This window comes from Canis aureus, chromosome 32 (genome assembly GCF_053574225.1).
Source record: "Canis aureus isolate CA01 chromosome 32, VMU_Caureus_v.1.0, whole genome shotgun sequence".
Taxonomy (NCBI): Eukaryota; Metazoa; Chordata; class Mammalia; order Carnivora; family Canidae; genus Canis; species Canis aureus.
This window is the reverse complement of record NC_135642.1, coordinates 10,056,302-10,073,412: the sequence shown is the minus strand read 5'-3', so window position 1 is coordinate 10,073,412 and position 17,111 is coordinate 10,056,302. Positions and strand designations below refer to the sequence as shown.

The window sequence follows — 17,111 nt, the reverse complement described above, 5'->3', positions numbered from 1 at the left end:
CCTGCTCCCTTCTCTCCTCCTCCTTCTCCTTTTTAATAAAATCCTCTTAATGAAATACCACAGAATCTCTTACAGTAATGATAATACGTGATGAAAACTGTTTTGCTGAATTTCTCTACCTTCTGGGAACAATTTTTTTTTAGCTGGCTCTCTGTACCTTCTGAGCAGACATTCCTGCTCTAAATCCTCTCAGCTACTGTCTTCTGGTGTAACCCCAAACAACACAGTCAACATTTACCATTACTTAAACAACAAACAGGGAATTTCTATGGATTTCAAGCTGGCGTTCGGGATTCATGTCCTCTACAATAACTTTTGAACTGTTTCCTCAGCACTATTCCACTTGGCTACAGCAAAGAAAATATAGCGAATAATGAAATATGCATGAAAGAAAACTTAAAAAATGTTTTTTCTTAAAATAAATGACTCTGAAACCACATTATGGGAGAGTACTTTTTTTTTTTTTTTTCCTGATGATTCCAAGTTTCAAAATCAGGAGTTTAGAAGGTGTGGATATCTTGCTTTATCATGTGGTAGGATACAGTTAAGTGGGAGCTGGCCCAACCTGATCTTTCCCTTCTACCAAGAATGAAATCCATTTCAGTTAATGTGGCATCAGCCACCCAGCGGGAAGAAACTGCTAGATTCCACTAGATCCCAGAATTCCAATGCTATTCAGTGTGGGACTAAATTTCCATTTAGCGGGCTGTGCTGGGTAAATAATGCAGTTATTTGTAATGTCAGATTATAGGTATTTTGTGTTTTATCTTAATAACTGCCAGAAGAAACACATAACTGCCAGAAGAAACACGTTTGGTTTTTTTTCAGAAGCCTGGGATTAAGAACTAATTTACTCATTCTAGGTAATTTGTTGAGAAAGAATGTTGCTCAATCTTATGGTTATTTCTATTTGGTTACTTCTGTTTAAAATATCTGTCTAGGGTAGAAGAAGCTTTTAGCCTTTCAATAGAGAATGGCTTTGTTGATGCGTGGTCGGTTTATTTAGTGCTTGGCCTGCCATTCTTCCTCTCAGGCTAGAATAATCCTTGGATCTGATATCAGCTTCTATTGGACATAGGCATGGGGAATTACTCCCCCCCTCTTTTTTTCCATTGTGGGACTCATCATGTATGCACATGATTTATCTGTCTCTTCTTTTCACCTTCCCAAAGACAGATGCTATGTATATCCCTGACGCTACATGGTACTGGGAATTTTTATTTTTCTTCCTTTTCTCTTTTCTCTTCCTTTCCCTCTGCTTCCAAATCTTGAGCAATATAAACTCATCATTTTGAGGAATGAGTATTTTGGAATGTAGATGTATAGAGATGTTGCCCAAATAGACTAATAGATGCCAAGTTAGAAAACACAGGTTTGACCATAGAAAAGAATGGCAGGTTAAACACTGACTTTTATTTAGTAAACTAATGCTGCTCTTTCTGGCAGAAATTCCAGAAAAGCCTGAAAAGTATCTGAAAGTGAAGGTGTATTCCTTAGGTCCTCCCTTAGAGTTTCTTTGGGCCTTTGTATTTTGAGGGTTGAGTCTTGAGACCAGCCCCCTGACCTCCAGAGTGTGGGTGTCCTGAGAGTAGTCAGACTTTCCAGACTAATAGGCTTCCTGGGGAGGCAAGGGTGAGGCTGGCAAAAACTGTATTTAATCTTGATCCTTTAGAAACTGACCCTGGAACCAAGGGCTCAGTATAGGGATGGAAGGAGGGGTGCACCTTGATCCCTGGTACTGGGACCTTAAGCATAAGATACCCTTGACTGAACTTAACACTGAAGCATGGGACCTGCTTCCCTCAACAAAACACACTATGCCAGGCCTTAGACTGCACAGAAGGCAATCCTTTGTCCTGGTCTGTTGAGACAACCCTGTTTGGTTTCTCTTGTCCTGGCATAATTAGTAATAGTGTCCTTTTCTGTTCTCACGTGTGTCTTGGTTTGGATGATAAATTATTTGATCAACCTGTGCAGAACTAGTTTTCAGTAGTGCCCTTGTGTGGCCTCAAGAAGCAATGAACTGAGGGGTCTTTATGTTTGATCCCTGCTGGTGTGGAAGCCAGAATGACCCCTCCCTGCCCTTGGATTTCAGAGCTGTCAAGGCTCCAGATAATTTAGAAGGGTTGGGAAGCTATAACAGGGAATTTGAATATACCTTGTTAATAAGGCATGGGGATGATTCAGTCACTAATGGGAAAAATAAGAGGTCTGACCATATGTAGGTTACCCCAAGGTTGTGAAGCAGTTTGTATTAATCATAGGCTATTTAGTTTAGAATCCTTGCTTTAGCCCTACAAATCTGATTCTTTATATGGTACTTTTACTGAGTTTTTTACAGTAGGTTTTTGATCTTGAGAAGATGAAATTGATCTTGAGAAGATGATCTATGATCTTGAGAAGTTAAAATTTTTACTGGCAGGAATACATATGAAGTGAACTATAGTTTTAAGAGTTTGTTTAATTGAAAAAGTTGGATATTGGGGCACCTGGGTCAGTCAGTTAAATGTCCAATTTTTGGTTTTGGCTCAGGTCATGATCTCAGGGTCGTGGAATTGAGCCCTGCATTGAGCTCTGTGCTCAGTACGGAGTCTCCTCCGGATTCTCTCTCTCCACTCCCTGTGTCCCTCCCCTGCTTGTGCATGTGTGTGCATGCTCTCTCTCTCAAATAAATAAATCTAAAAAAAAGAGAAAGAAAAAGTTGGATGTTTAAGTATAAGGCTAAAACTAGTGATTAGGTGGACATCTGCTCTTGCCTGCCCAGTGTCCCTTTTCCTTTCTTTGGGAACTGAGCCCCTTCTTAGAGAAATTCGTTCCATGTAGTTTAGGTGAGGTTCACTTCCTTATTTATCTCTTTGCCTCTTATCAACCTCCCCAAGAGGTTGGATTCACACTTGACTAATCCGAGTATTCCCATTCCTTTGGCCACACTGAATGTGGGGCAGGGTTAGGCACATGGCCCCAGCTGAGGCAGTTTCTCTGAAGTTTCCTGTTAGAGTTGTTGAAAAGACTGTTCCATTCTCCCAAGGCTGCTAATCTTGTACTATGGGACTTAGGCTGTTGGCAGTATCTTGCCACTCAAAGGAGAATGCCAATTTAAAGAGAGAGAGTGATGAAACCTCAGTGATATTGCTTTGAGACTTCTGAATCCAGCCATGCCGGGAACCCCAGAGTTTTAGTTCCATGAGGTAATAATTCCCCTTCTTCCCCCACCTCCCCGAGCTTTTTTTTTCTTTGCTATGAATTTATAAATTAGTTTAAGTTAAGGTCATTTGTAACCAAAGGATTCTAATATAAGTAGTGAGCAATCTTCTGTATTATAGGCAGGGATCCGGTCTTTCAGATTTTAAAGGTTTCCTGGAAGAATTGGTCAACTCTAACTTTGCTTAGCATCTATGACAGTATTCTAAAAATGGTCTAGTTTGTTCACTATCTGGTACTATTTAGCTCATCCTATAGCCATAGAAATCTATCGACAGAGCTTTTTCCTGGGCAAGGTCAGTCTTGGAAAGACAGCATGGAAAGAGAAGGTAATTAAGTAGACAGACCTCAAGGCAAACACTGAGGAAAACCTTTTCCCTTCGCAAATTCCGCCGCCTCTTAGTCTACAGACTCAGACTCATCACTTGCCTTCTTTTGCTCAAGGATATTTCTTGGGGATCAGTGGGGTAACATGTCCTCTGTCTCAAGTGTCAGAGATGGAAAGAGGAAGCATCTTAGCTTCCACAGGATGCCCCTGCTCAAGATCTTGGGCAGTATGTTGATAAGGAGATCTGGATTTATAAAACTTATATGGAAAAACAAGTAGCCCAGCAGTCTGATGAAAAATAGGGTGGTGAAAAAGACGTATTGAAAAATCCTGAAAAGAGAAAGTCAAGAAACTGTTAACCAGGGGTTAGAAAACCAGAAACAAAATAAAACTTCTGCCTAAATGTATGTCTTGCTCCTCCTTGATATTCAAATGTCTTCCACTAATTGTTATCTTCATTACTGAAGAACTCCTTGTAAAGGCAGCTCCTTCCAGTATGCTGGCTTGTCTGTTACTCTCTTTCATCACCATGTTTTATTTCCTTTTAGCATTTATGACTATCTGAAATTATCTTGTTCTTTTATTTTTTTATTTTTGTTTTTGTTTTGTAAACTTGTTTACTGAAGCATTTATAAAAAGTTGTAACCGATCAGCAGGGTATATGTTTCTGTGAATCCGTATTTCCCCAACACTTGATATCAAGAGGTTTTAAAAATTTTGCCAACTGGATATAAAGTAATAGTCTTAATTTGCACTTCTCTGATGAACAATGATGCTGAACATCTGTTCACAGGTCTTACGTGCTTCCTCTTGCCCATTTACTAGGTTGTTTGGGCTAGTCTTATTGATTTGCAGGAGTTCTTTATATGTTCTCGATATCAACCCTTTTCCATTGTGTGTACTGGGAATATATTCGCTCCGCCTTACAACTTTCACTTGCTCTAAGGTGTTAAAGAACAAAAGTTATTTTTTAAAAAGTCTAGTTTATCAATCTTTAATTAGAATCACTACTGTTTGTCACTTATTTAAAGAACTGTTCCCTACACCAAGGCCTAAAAGATGCTCCTATTTTCTAGTAACAGTTTATGGTAGTTTAAAATATGTCCACACATTCTTTGGTATTACACCCTTCAAGAGGCTCTTCTGCCTTAGAGTGTGGCCTGGACTTACTGACTTGGTTCTAAAGAGTAGAGTGTCATGGAAGTGACAGTGAGTGGCTTGTTAGATTACATACTAAAGACATTGCAGTTTGTTCCTTATTCCCAGGAGGAAGCCAGCTGTCATACTGTGAGGATACACAAGCAGCCTTGTGGAGTGCTCCATGTAAGGAGGAGCTGAGACCTCCTGCTAACAAGCAGTAAAATTTGCCAGAATATGAGTAAGCTACCTTGGAAATAGATCCTCCAGCCCATCCAGGCCTTCTACTGACTCTAATTTTGGCCAACATCTTAATTGCAACCTGATATCAGACCCTGAGCTAGAAGCACCCAGCTAAGTGGCTCAAAGATTCCTAATCCACGGAAAACGTGAGATGATAAATGTTTGTTGCTTGAAGCCACTAAGCTTTGGGATAATTTTTTATGTGGCAGTAGATAACTGATGCCAAGTTTTAAAGTTTTTTTTTTTCTTTTTTTGGACATTTAGTCCTTAACACATCGATCCAATCTCATTTTTTCTCAACTGGTTAACTATTTTTTTCCCCTACCATGTTTCTTGAACAATTCTTCCTTTTCTCTCTGAAATACCACTGTCACATATCAGAGTTCTATATATGCACTGTTTCTATTTCATTGGTTGATTTTCCTATTCTTGTGACAATATCATTCTATTGTAATTACTGTAGCTTTATAGGAACTTGTGATATCTAGAAGGGCATGTTCCCCACTCCTTGCTCTTCTTTAAATTTGCCAGGGTTATTTTTGACTCTTTATTCTTCTACATAGAATATATTTTAGAGGGACGCCTGGGTGGCTCAGTGGTTGAGCATCTGCCTTAGGCTCAGGGTGTGATCCTGGAGTCCTGGGATCGAGTTCTGCATCGAGCTCTGTGCAGGGAGCTTGCTTTTCCTCTCTCTGCCTGTGTCTCTGCCTCTCTCTCTGTGTGTCTCATGAATAAATAAATAAAATCTTTTAAAAAAAAGAATATATTTTAGAATAATTGTATTCAATTTAATTAAAAAAAAAACCCTTCTGGGCAGTTTGGTTGGAACTGAACTGAGTCTATCATCTGAAGAGAATTGATACATCTATGATACTATGGCTTTCTATCTATAATCATGGTATTTCTCTTCTTTCATTCATATTACTTTTAATGTTTCCAAATGAATTTCTATAAATTTCTCTGTGATGGTTCTGATTTCTTCTTTAGCTTATGTATTATTTTGGCCTTGTGGTTTTACTATGATTTGTGCAAGCGAATCTTTACTTTTTCTTTTCCTGTATTACCCTTGTCCAGCAGTGGTGGGCTGCCACCAGCTGAGGAATAAATTCCCTACATATCTCTACCAACCAGTGAAAAACAGATTCTTCCCCACTAGTTTCCTTAAGATTTTCTCTAGAACTGATCTTGGTGACAGGAGCCAGGGTCTGTTAGAGTATAGCATCTTGGTCAGAATTAGAATCAGAAAGCTTCATAAACTTCTTCCTAGTATTCTCCTTGAAACTAAACAGTATTTATGAGAAAGTTCTGGGATGACATTCCCAGAGAAAATCTTAGGAATAATTTAGCTTTCTTATCTCTTGGGCCAGACCCAATATACCAGTGGCTGACAGGATGTTGGAGCAGAGCAAGAGGAGAGACCTTTGTTGTTTGATATGAAGAACTAGACTTTTAGGGTGTTGTCAGGTTCTCTTCGGGATAATAACTCTTTTTTAAGGCAGACCATTCTTCTCCTGGGAGCCCACGTGGGCAGTTCATGTGAGGCATTGATGTCAAACTATAGGTGAAGGCAGCCTGGCAGTTCTAGGGAAATTCTGCTGGCTGTCCTGGGAACATTGTGTTTAGGGATATCCAAATATGTAACACTTATCTGGTATGAAGGGGTATCCCCCCTTAAGCAAATTTTATAGATAATTGGAGTAGCCTTTAAGCACCAATAGTTTTGCCATTTTGGTGGAACTATTTCTAAATCTTATTTCATACCACTTTGAAAATATGCTTCTCTATTTCTTCTTAAACAAATTCTAGTGAACATAATCTGATCCTTCCTTGGAAATGCAGGGGCTTCATGAATGCCAATTTTATTTTGCTATCACAGTAATTCCCTCAGGACTAATATCCACTTGGTTATTTGAATCTTGAGCTCTGAGCTCTTATTCAGTTTAACAAGTATTTTCCAGCAATTATTATGGGCTGGGTACGATCTTTCACAATCATCTCTCTTATTTATTTAGGCAGGGGTGTACTTGAATTTGCAAGTTCTCTACTATTTCTAATGTAACATGTTGTTACTGTCACAAGATTTGAGGTAGCTACATCTCACACATAGTGTGAAAACCCTATTCATCATCTTATGAACCACAAAAAGATCCCCCCCCCCCATTCATAATCTACTGATGTCATTGGAGAACCAGATCCATCAAGCTAATTCAAATTGTTAAAGGGAAAAAGGAGTAAGTGTAAGTTTGCCATCTCTCTCTTAGGTGATAAAATTCCTGTTTCTGATTACTGCTAGACTATCGGCTTCTAAAACTGGAAAGTTGAGATTAGGAATTGTCTTTGGACAAGGAAGTCATATGTTAGAACTAACAAACATATGTAAAAAAAAGTCATCAATGACATTAGTTTGTTGACTTCACTCTGGGTGTGTGTATGTATATAAGGGTCTCCTTGTCTAGACTTTGTTATCTGCCAGGATAGCTAAGTGGAACTCCCAGTTTTCCAGGAAGTTTATTCAATAATGTCTACTTACCTTTTACAGAACCATGTTCCCTTCTTTTGGAGAGAATGATCCTGGGAGAAGAAAGGATATGGATAAATAAGCAATTTCTGGAAGCTATCATCACTGTCAAATAACATTCAGTGAGCCAGTAGTTAATGTTATATTTAGATAATATCTTATAATTTTTTATATGCTGTTTAAACAGATGGAATTTTCAAAGACAACCATATATGCATGCGAGTGTGTATGTATGTGTAGTTTTATCACTTTTAAAATATATTGATAGGAATAAATGAAGGCATAAAAAGGTTGCCCAAGGTCATAAAGCTAGCAAGTGGCAAGGCCAGGCTTGGAACCTGGGTCCTCTGAATATGCATTCAGGGCTCTTTCAACTACACTGTTACCTCCTACTTAACCAGTAACCTTTAAAGAACTTTACAGGCTATGAAAACCACACAAATATATTCTAAGAGAAATTTTATAAGCTATAAAAAATGTAAAGATGAGGATGTATCCTGGATTGCTGTGGCATCTCTCTTCCAAAATATTTTCTCAGTCATTTCATTTTCCTTTTAGCTTCCTTGTGGAAAAAAAAAAAAAAACGAAGAGGAATTACAGTCACATTTTAAAATTGTGGAAATGACACGCACAGAATTGGAATTAGAAACTTTCTGGGTTACAAATTTGGTTCTATAGCTTGAGTGAGTTTAAGTGGCATGTCAACAGGCCAGTTACTCAGGCAGACTCTGTAAAGATTGTTCGAACATTATAGGTCATTGAACCATCATGGGACTTCGGTAATCTTGATGAAGACAACTCTGCTTTTTCTTTGAGAGGTGGTGAGAAGGAATACTTTGATGAGTCACTAAGGGGTAGATGGTGGGATATATCAGTGAGCATACCAAGCTTGGTTCTTAGAGAGGTGGGATCTAAGTAATTTCAGGAGTTTTGTTGTTGCTATTTTTGTTAGTTATATAATATGCAAGCTTGAGGCCAGAATGACTTGTTCAGAATAATGGGAACCATGGTCACTATGAATGTGGTCTAATATATATCCAAACATCTGAATGACTCCAGGACAATGATTGGTTGTTGATATTTGCTTTTTAGGAAGAGGTTATTTCCCTTTTTCTGAAATTATGAGGACCATATATCTCAATGATAAAATTTCTGGTGAACGTCAATTTTGGCTCTTAAACCAATATAAATTATAAAATTAAAGTCTAACAAAAGTTTATCTTTTTGCCTTATAAACTTGCTGTCACAAGATGCTAAGCAGGTCAAGAAGCCTGGTGCTTTACATCTAATTCTGTGTCCTTTAGACCTTTGCATATCTGCTAATGACATCATGATGTTAAATATGAGCAGACACTGAAGCTGTATCATAAAGAAGAAATGACTTCTCATGTTTTAACTCATGGGCCAGCTCTTATTAGATGATGATAGGTGCCCTGGTGCTCTGTGTAATAAGAGTTTTGGGACCATGTTGGAATCACCAGGAAAGAGCATCGTGATTCTGGGAGATGGGAGGAGTGGTACATGTGTCTTGTATTGACCTCCTCTCATACAGTGTGTCCTCAATTAGTGTTTCTTCTTGCTTCCATCGTGAACTCTGTGATATATTAGGCTAGTTTCTTTGAGAATACATAATTTGCATGGCACCAAGAGAGGAAAGACCATTGTTTCATAGGATCTTCTTTGTGTGTTAGGGTTAGAATGCTTTAGAAATATGTCTGGTACTATTCTTGGAAAATGCACATGGGAAGATTGGTATGTGTTTGGTGGCTGATAGTGTTTTGGAAACTCCCTTGAAGGCAATGACACTGAGAGAAGCTGAAAGTAGAGTGAAATGCTTACTTTATTATTTTGGCTGTTAGACTCTCTTCTTGCAGAATTCATGCTCAAGACTTTTGATCTAGGGGAAAAAGAACATAGGGGTTGAATAAAGTACCTTCAGATATTCATACTATGTCATGGAATTTATAAACAGTTTTATATTCTAAAGCTATATTGTGCACTATGGTAGTCAGTGGCTATATGTAATTGTTTACATTTAATGACAATAAAAAAATAAGTTCCTCAGTCACAATAGTCATCTTTCAAGTACTCAATGGGTAGCTAGTGACTACATTTTGGATAGCACAGAAACTTCTATTGAGCAGCCCTATTCTAAAATCTTGGCTTACCAATGGAATCATACTTAATGTTCAGGAAGGATCTCAGAAGATTTGAAGGTGTTCTTTAGAGGCAAGGACCTCCAAGTTCTGGTGTCCTGGCCTCCAGGCCACAGTGTGAACTGAGCCTACTTATAGGCTATATACAGTTTAGATCTTTTTCTTGGTCCCCAGATTCCAAAATATTTAATAAGTGGAAAAACTTCCCAACTGTTTAAGATTTAACTTCTAAAGAGGGTCAAGAAATGCAAGTGAGGTTTTTGGCTTTAGTTTCTCACTATTTAGACTCTTCTGACAAACTCAAGGAGTAATTTTTTGGAGGGGGATTTTCTCTATCATCTCTAATTTTTATTATTTATTTATTTATTTATTTATTTATAAATATTTTATTTATTTATTCATGACACACAGACACACAGACACACACACACACACACACACACACACACACAGAAGCAGAGACACAGGCAGAGGGAGAAGCAGGCTCCATGCAGGGAGCCTCGACATGGGACTCCATGATCAGGTCCTGGCCTGAAGGTGGCGCTAAACTGCTGAGACACCCAGGCTGCCCTATCATTTCTAATTTTTATTTTTATTATTATTATTTTTTAAGATTTTATTTATTTATTCATGGGAGACGCAGAGACGCAGGCAGAGGGAGAAGCAGGCTCCATGCAGGTAGCCCGATGTGGGACTCGATCCTGGATCCCAGGATCAGGCCCTGGGCTGAAGGCGGCGCTAAACTGCTGAGCCACCAGAGCTGCCCTCATTTCTAATTTTTAATGTTCATAGTTACATCTAGTATAAGTTTGGTTTCATAATATTATAGCCCTAGTTTGTATCTGGAGATTAGTTTCACGTCTAGCCCATATAGTTGAGTTTCTGTATATTTTGGGGGAGTGGGAGTAATATTAATTTTAAGACCTTTTTTTGTAAAATATAAGGAATGCCCTTTTTATCAAGGTGCCAGACCACTAACTTTTTAAAGCACATGTTCCTGCCTTTAATATAAACCCAAATAATTGGTAAGGTGATAAAAGTATGAAGGAAGGTGTGTTTCTGCAGTCTTTTAAGACTGCATTTAAAAATGGATGTGGTTTAGTAAGGGTCAACCAGATCGATAACAGAGGGGAAGGTTATATAGTGTAGGGGCTCAATCAGTTCCAAATAGGAATTGGTCAGAGGGAAGTTTGCTCTGACCCCATCTGAAATGGAGTTACCACTAAAACCAGGATGTTCCTTTGTTTGCCAAAGCTCACACTTCTCTTTCAAGGAACCGAATCTCTAGTTCTTCTTCTATTTTCCTCAAAGTTTCCTGGTACTTCTTCGAAGAGAAATAAAAGAAACTACAGTTATTAGCCAGAAACTTTATGCTCTTTCTAATCATAATATGTACGTATTACTACATTGTCACATGAATGGTTGGTATTCCCACTGCCATTTTGTTTCCTTTCCCAGTCCCTCAGCCTCCCACAACTCCAGATCTCTCACTGCACTTCACCACTGGGCAGGTGCCTACAGTTGTTGGGATTATAAATAGGAAAAATGCTCATTATTAATTTAAGAGCACAGAGCTTAGGATAGTAGGGCACTAGTAGAGTGGTTTTTGTGATGGAGTGTCATCCTCCCTAAAGGTTTTTGCATTGCTATCTTGAAGAATTAAAATTGTTGCAGTGTTCTTTGAAGAGCTTGGTTTCATTTCATTCTGTACCTTAACAAACCCATTGCTATCCATTTACTGAGAAACTGTACCTTTATGCAGAGGGCCTGATCTTCACAGAGCTGGGCCACAAATGCATAGTCTTCCATGACCTCGGAAGCCAAAATTCAGTCTTAAATTTTGCTCGGTAAATTGCTATAACAACAGTAGTATACTAAGTTTCCTCTTAGGTCCCAGGCCCTAAATGTGTTTTTCTAATTGTTCTAAATATGTATTTGCTGTATGTGTGAACTCATATCTTTTTTTAAGGATAAACAAGCTATATTTTATAGTCCCAATGAGAATTATTTGGGGACAGTTGGGAGAAAAATAGATAATGATTTATTGATGATATAGTTTATGGAAGGTATCCTGTAAAAAATGTTAAACAGAAGGTGATCCAGGGGAATCTATTCACATACTCTAATACATTCCTTCAAATCTTGTGACCAGGGATCAAGTTTTCTTTCCTTTGGGAAAACATTGAAGTTATTGTCATTACCTTGGCTAGTTCTTTCTCTTGGACTGCACAGGAAGCCTCCAGCTGTTGTAATTTAGCCTGGAGAAAGGGAAGGATATTGTAACTCAGCCAGGCAAAAGCAGGATTCCATTCTGAAATGGGATCTGACAGGCTATCTTACAGGTGGTTCAAGAACCTCAGGACCAATTTCAGATGCTTTTTTAGTGGAGGGGAGTCAAACTTGAGGTGAGATGACTCTTAGGTTGAATTTAAATAATAAATATTAGCCAAATAGAGATCTGGAAGAAATATTTCCCATGCAGAAGTACAGCAAGGACCAAGGCTGTGAAATAGCACAAATTTGGTGTTTATGAAGAAGTTATACGGCAGAAGCATAGGGGAGATTGATAAGAATGAGATGAGTGGGGAAAGGTAGACACATATGAAATTATGTAGGGCCTGATAGCTTCTAGAGAGTTTGAGTATTTATTCTAATTACAGAGAGAAGCCAGGTGAGAGCTTGAAATTGTAAAGACATAGTCTGGTTTGTCTTCTTTCTAAAGAACAGTGTTTTCTATGTGTGGAAGGTAGATTGTTTGGGGTAAGTATAAAAGCAAAAGGACTAGTTAGGAGGCAACTTTAGCATGCAGATGAGGGGTTGTGGTGGCTTGCAAAAGAGTGGTAGTAATAGTAGTAGTAGATAGGAGTAGATGCATTTGGCATATAATCTGTGGGCAGAGAGGACATATTATAGTCATTCTTCCTTTTCCTTTTTCAGTTCTGTTTCATCTAGATACCATTATTTCACATTTGGACTTCTAACAGTTCCTTTCCTTTCCAGTCAATTACATCTAGGGCCAAACAACTAAATGTGCTAAGGGCTGTATTTTACTTATTTTATTTTAAGCAGAAAAAAATATATATTTTTTCAAATTATTATTAAATTTCTGATTTGTTAACATACAGTTCGATATTGGTTTCAGGAGTAGAATTTAGTGACTTATCACTTACATACACTTGGTGCTAATCATATCAAGTGTCCTCCTTAATACTCATCCCCCACCTATCTCCTTTCATCAGCTTTCAGTTTGTTCTCTATCATTAAGAGTATCTTGTGGTTTGTTTCTCTCTCTCTCTCTCTTTTTTAAGATTTTATTTATTTATTCATGAGAGGCACACAGAGAGAGAGAGAGAGAGAGAGGCAGAGATGTAGGCAGAGAGAGAAGCAGGTTCCATGCAGGGAGTCCGATGTGGGACTCGATGCTGGGACTCCAGGATCACACCCTGGGCAAAAGGCAGATGCTCAACCACTGAGCCACCTAGGCATCCCCTTCCTTTCTCTTTTTTTCTGCCTCCCATATGTTCATTTGTTTTCTTTCTTAAATTCCACATATGCGTGAAATCATATGGTATTTGTTTTTCTCTGACTTATTTCACTTGCTAGGGGCTATATTTTAAAGATTTATTTATTAATTAGAGAGAGAGAGAGAGCGCACAAGCACAGGGGGGAAGGGCAGAGAGACAGAGAGAGAGAGAGAGAGAGAGAGAGAATCCTCAAGCAGATTACACACAGCATGGATCTGACTTGGGGTTTGATCACAGGACCCTGAGATCATGACCAGAGCTGAAAGCCAGGGTCAGATGCTTACTGAACTGAGCCTCCCAGGCACCCCTGAAGGCTGTATTTTAAAGACAGTGGTTTGAGTTACAAGGAGTTGAGGCAGACATCCTATTAAATTATTGAACTGATCACCAGCATGCAAGAGGAACAGAAACAAAATAAATGATGTATATTTCATATAATTCTACAAAATAGGTGGATAAAATGGAGTGATCCAAGGGCTGATAATACTCTAGAATTGTTCAGGCTGGGCTGAGTGCTGCCAGGAAAACAATGGCCAATGTTGTGCTGCAAACTCTCTATCTAGAGTCTATTTCACCTGACATGGCCAGCCTAGCCATACTTAAAGCATCACCACTAGATCTTGGCAGGCTTACTATTAGAAAAGCTTGTTTTGGGCAGAAGGAAGAAAATCAGTCTCCTCATTGCTGCAGTTTTATAGCAAGGATAGTAAGGGAGCTTCATATTCCTTCCTAGTCTTAGTTCCAATTTATTCTTGAGATACACATAGGCTCCAAACTTCTTTCTTTCCTGGTAAGTTTCCTGGATGGGCATGCCCAACAGCTTACTTGGTGGCTTTGGGTTTCCTCTTTTTTTATGGCTGTCAACCCTAATTTGGCTAACAGAACATAGGGCAGTAATGCTCTCTTCTTTCACTTTCTATTTCTATTTTCATTGTGTCCATATCTTCAGAGGCTTCATGCACAGTGTGAGCCCAAGTATGGGCTTAATATAGGTTTAAGAAGCAGAAGAGATTGAGAAATAGGGACAATGCATTTAAAAGCCTATTGTATATTATGCTGTTAGGTAGTAAAACATAATTTTTATCTTTATAGAGCCTGAAAAATTCTTCTGTTTGTTCTTAAATGAAATACATAAAAATAACTATCAATTTAAGAAAAAACAATAAGCAAGGGGCACCTGGCTGGCTCAGTCAAAAGAGCATGCAGTTCTTGATCTCAGAGTTGTGAGTGTGAGTCCCATGTTGGATATAGAGATTACTAAATAATAAAATAATAATAATAACAAACAGCTTTAAAAAAAGCAAAAGAGAAATCAGGTAAGGCAAAGACATAATCTTACAGAAATGATCAAGTAAGAATTTTATGTGCTGAGTAAAAGTGTCTAAACCTTGTATTTTTGAGAAGACGGATTGTGATTGTGCTCACGTTTTTAGCTCTAGAACACAATTAGAGAGATGCTAAGCACTGTATGGTGCACTTAGTAGGTAGAGGTCACTATATATTTGAAAGACCAATAGAATGAATTCTTTTCTGAATTGGAGTCAATGACAAAGTGTGTAAATTACCTAGCACACAGTAGATTTACAAATCCAAACTCTGCCTCTATGAAGTCATACATATGCTTCAGCTAGACTTTTAAATGATCACCTTAAAATTGTGACTTTTTAATGTTTTAGAACTCTAGAAAAAGAATATTTTATATACATAATTTCATTCAGTTTTCAAACAGGCTGAGAAGGACTGATTAAATTGCCCAACTTCATGTATTATACTAAGTACCGCTGGGGGCAGGATTGAAACGAGGGACTTCAATGCTATATATGCATTTGAGCATTTGTGTTCTGTTCTTTTCATGGAGAGAACAAAATATAGGCTTCAGAGTGAAATTCCTTACAAAGGGTAGAAGAGAATTCACCACCTAGCAGTCCATGCTGAAGCCTGGAATGGCTGAAACTGCAAAGAATTTATCCTAACTTTGACAATTGTTTACATGTCATACAGCCCAAACCCATTTGAGATTGCTTTTTTGTTTACCTTTGACTCTTCTGGGGATCCCTTTGGATTGTCTTGTTCACACTTGGTTGCCTTATGTGATTTCCTTGTAAGCTATGGGTTCAAATGGAAAAAAATATATTTCAAATAAAAATTCTATCAAATTAAAAAATATAGAAGACAAAGACATTCTCTGGTGTGTGGAGCCAGTAACTTGGCCTTGATTAGAGCTACCAGGAGATGGTCCCTTGATGGAAACTTGGTGTCTTTGGGAACATCCTTATTCTACCTCCATATCCCTCCTCTTGTTAGTTTTGACACCCAAACTAGAGTCTGCTTAAAGCAGGAGTACTTCCCTGAACCCCCTAATCCATGCCAGATTATACAGGGCTGCAGGCATGGGTCAGAAAGTAGGGTAATCATAAAGAAGCCCACTGTATTTTGACTAGGAGTTGAGGTAGAGAGAATACCTGGACAAAGAAGAGGGAACTTTTTGGCATTAAATATTTTTAGCAGTCTCTAGTGAAAGTAAAATTAACCTCTCACCACAAGGGTCTCAGTCAATCCCTTCAACAAAGTATCTGTTGGGATCCATTTCTTTGTGACAGAATGAAGAACTCATGGGATCACTGAATACCTGGAATACCCTATGCACTCCTATCACCTGATGCTTGCAGGGAAAATCCATGGCACCTAGGTCATGAGGTTCAGCCTCAGGACAGTGGGTAGGATTAGTATCCACTCCCAGAACAGGTGTCTCTGACATGTGGGATCCTCTGTGATCATTTTTCCTCCCTTGCCTCTTAGATGATTGGGGCTGCTTGGGGACACCCAGGAACACAAGAGCCTCACCCCACCTTTCTTTGAAGTTCTTCTATACTGTGGACCAGAGTTTCATTCTTCCTATCCTGTTGAGAGAAAGAAGCAGAGTATTAAGTGTGTATCTGCACACTACCATCTGTTTTTATTCAGTTGATTGTTCTCCATTTCACCCCAGTGATATTTTCCTGTAGTAACCATACCTTCCTGCATAATGTCAGATAAAAGATCTGTGGTTTGGTCTCTATATGGACACACCAACTTACTAGAGGTTGAGAGGTCCACATGCAGGGCTTCCTAATATTAAATATTATCAGAGAAACCCTACCGTCCACACATGCAAGAACATATTCTGCTATGACTTTGGGGCTGACTTTTCTTTGTATGCAAAAGGGGAGATTATTTTATCTGACAGGGATGAGGAATACAATCTATCAAATGGCTCTTCCCTGCCTCTTGCTTACAAGTCTAGCTGTTTCTTCTTCCAGCTCCTGCAAGGCTTTTTCCCTCTCCATTGCGATGCAGTTCTCCTTCTCCCACTCCTCATCTTCAGCCAAGTCTCTGGTCTGAGTGATCTCACTTTCCAGCCTGGAAAATGTAAGCAGGCACTATGAAGAATGACAACCTTAGAACTGATAAAACACATGTCAATTTTAAGGGTACTTCAATGACAATAAATCCAAATCCCAAGTTGGAAACCCTTTCTTTCCTGGATTCTTAGGATCAGAATGACTTTAAAGATAAAACAAGTACGATTCCGGTGATTCCTGCTTCAAACACCCCAAAGTTCTTTTAACTCAGGTAAGAACCACTCATTCTTTTAAGATTTTCTCTGAAACTTGCTGTATTTCAGGATTTGAACCATAGACCAACGCCAAAGAATGAAGAAGAAACTTTTTTTGTTATATAAGATACAGGTCCCTAGCATAAGCTGGGATATTGAGTTTTGTTTCTTTTCCTCCACCCAGTTCTTTGGATCAGGAAGGTCCCTCACCAAGCCCCAAAACTTACCTCTGAATCTCATTTTCTTTCTCGTGGATTTTGAGAAGAAGTTCCTGATTTGCTTCATCTATTCTCTGCATATCCCTTTCAAGATCCATGTTCAAACTGTTAATGTTCCTCTTTGACTGGACCAATCTTAAGATTTCCACTTTTTCTGACCTATAGACTCAACCCCCAAAATGAACAAGGGC

At 38.6% G+C, this 17,111-nt stretch overlaps 2 protein-coding genes and 1 non-coding gene across 55 annotated transcripts in view; 1 reads left to right on the top strand and 2 right to left on the bottom strand.

The window, feature by feature from the left end:
- Positions 1-17,111, top strand: part of LOC144302962 (uncharacterized) — a 776,799-nt gene that overhangs the window by 62,483 nt on the left and 697,205 nt on the right. Inside the window, exon 1 of one of the 43 annotated variants that reach the window (XR_013369998.1) lies at positions 7,438-7,549. The exons of 41 other annotated variants lie outside the window; for them this stretch is intronic. The gene's annotated coding sequence lies outside the window, so the exon portion shown is untranslated. Of the gene's footprint in view, positions 1-7,437; positions 7,550-17,111 lie in introns of those variants that run through there. One more of the 43 variants, XM_077880559.1, reaches the window with a different exon arrangement.
- The window catches only part of TMCO5A (transmembrane and coiled-coil domains 5A), a 59,452-nt gene that overhangs the window by 40,642 nt on the left and 1,699 nt on the right, over positions 1-17,111 (bottom strand). For 6 of the 11 annotated variants that reach the window (XM_077880533.1, XM_077880536.1, XM_077880537.1 and 3 more), the window contains 10 exons: positions 16,930-17,079; positions 16,383-16,506; positions 15,957-16,007; positions 15,142-15,213; positions 11,785-11,841; positions 11,336-11,395; positions 10,843-10,907; positions 9,267-9,324; positions 7,440-7,480; positions 3,632-3,859 (listed from right to left, as the gene is read on the bottom strand). In XM_077880533.1, coding sequence (XP_077736659.1) covers positions 3,661-3,859; positions 7,440-7,480; positions 9,267-9,324; positions 10,843-10,907; positions 11,336-11,395; positions 11,785-11,841; positions 15,142-15,213; positions 15,957-16,007; positions 16,383-16,506; positions 16,930-17,079 — 877 coding nt within the window. In that variant the 3' untranslated portion in view covers positions 3,632-3,660. Of the gene's footprint in view, positions 1-3,631; positions 3,860-7,439; positions 7,481-9,266; positions 9,325-10,842; positions 10,908-11,335; positions 11,396-11,784; positions 11,842-15,141; positions 15,214-15,956; positions 16,008-16,382; positions 16,507-16,929; positions 17,087-17,111 lie in introns of those variants that run through there. The other 5 variants (XM_077880542.1, XM_077880535.1, XM_077880544.1 and 2 more) reach the window with 2 other exon arrangements.
- LOC144303717 (small nucleolar RNA U13) lies at positions 6,957-7,057 on the bottom strand. The gene has a single exon (XR_013370693.1). It is a non-coding gene; the product is annotated as a small nucleolar RNA U13 (small nucleolar RNA).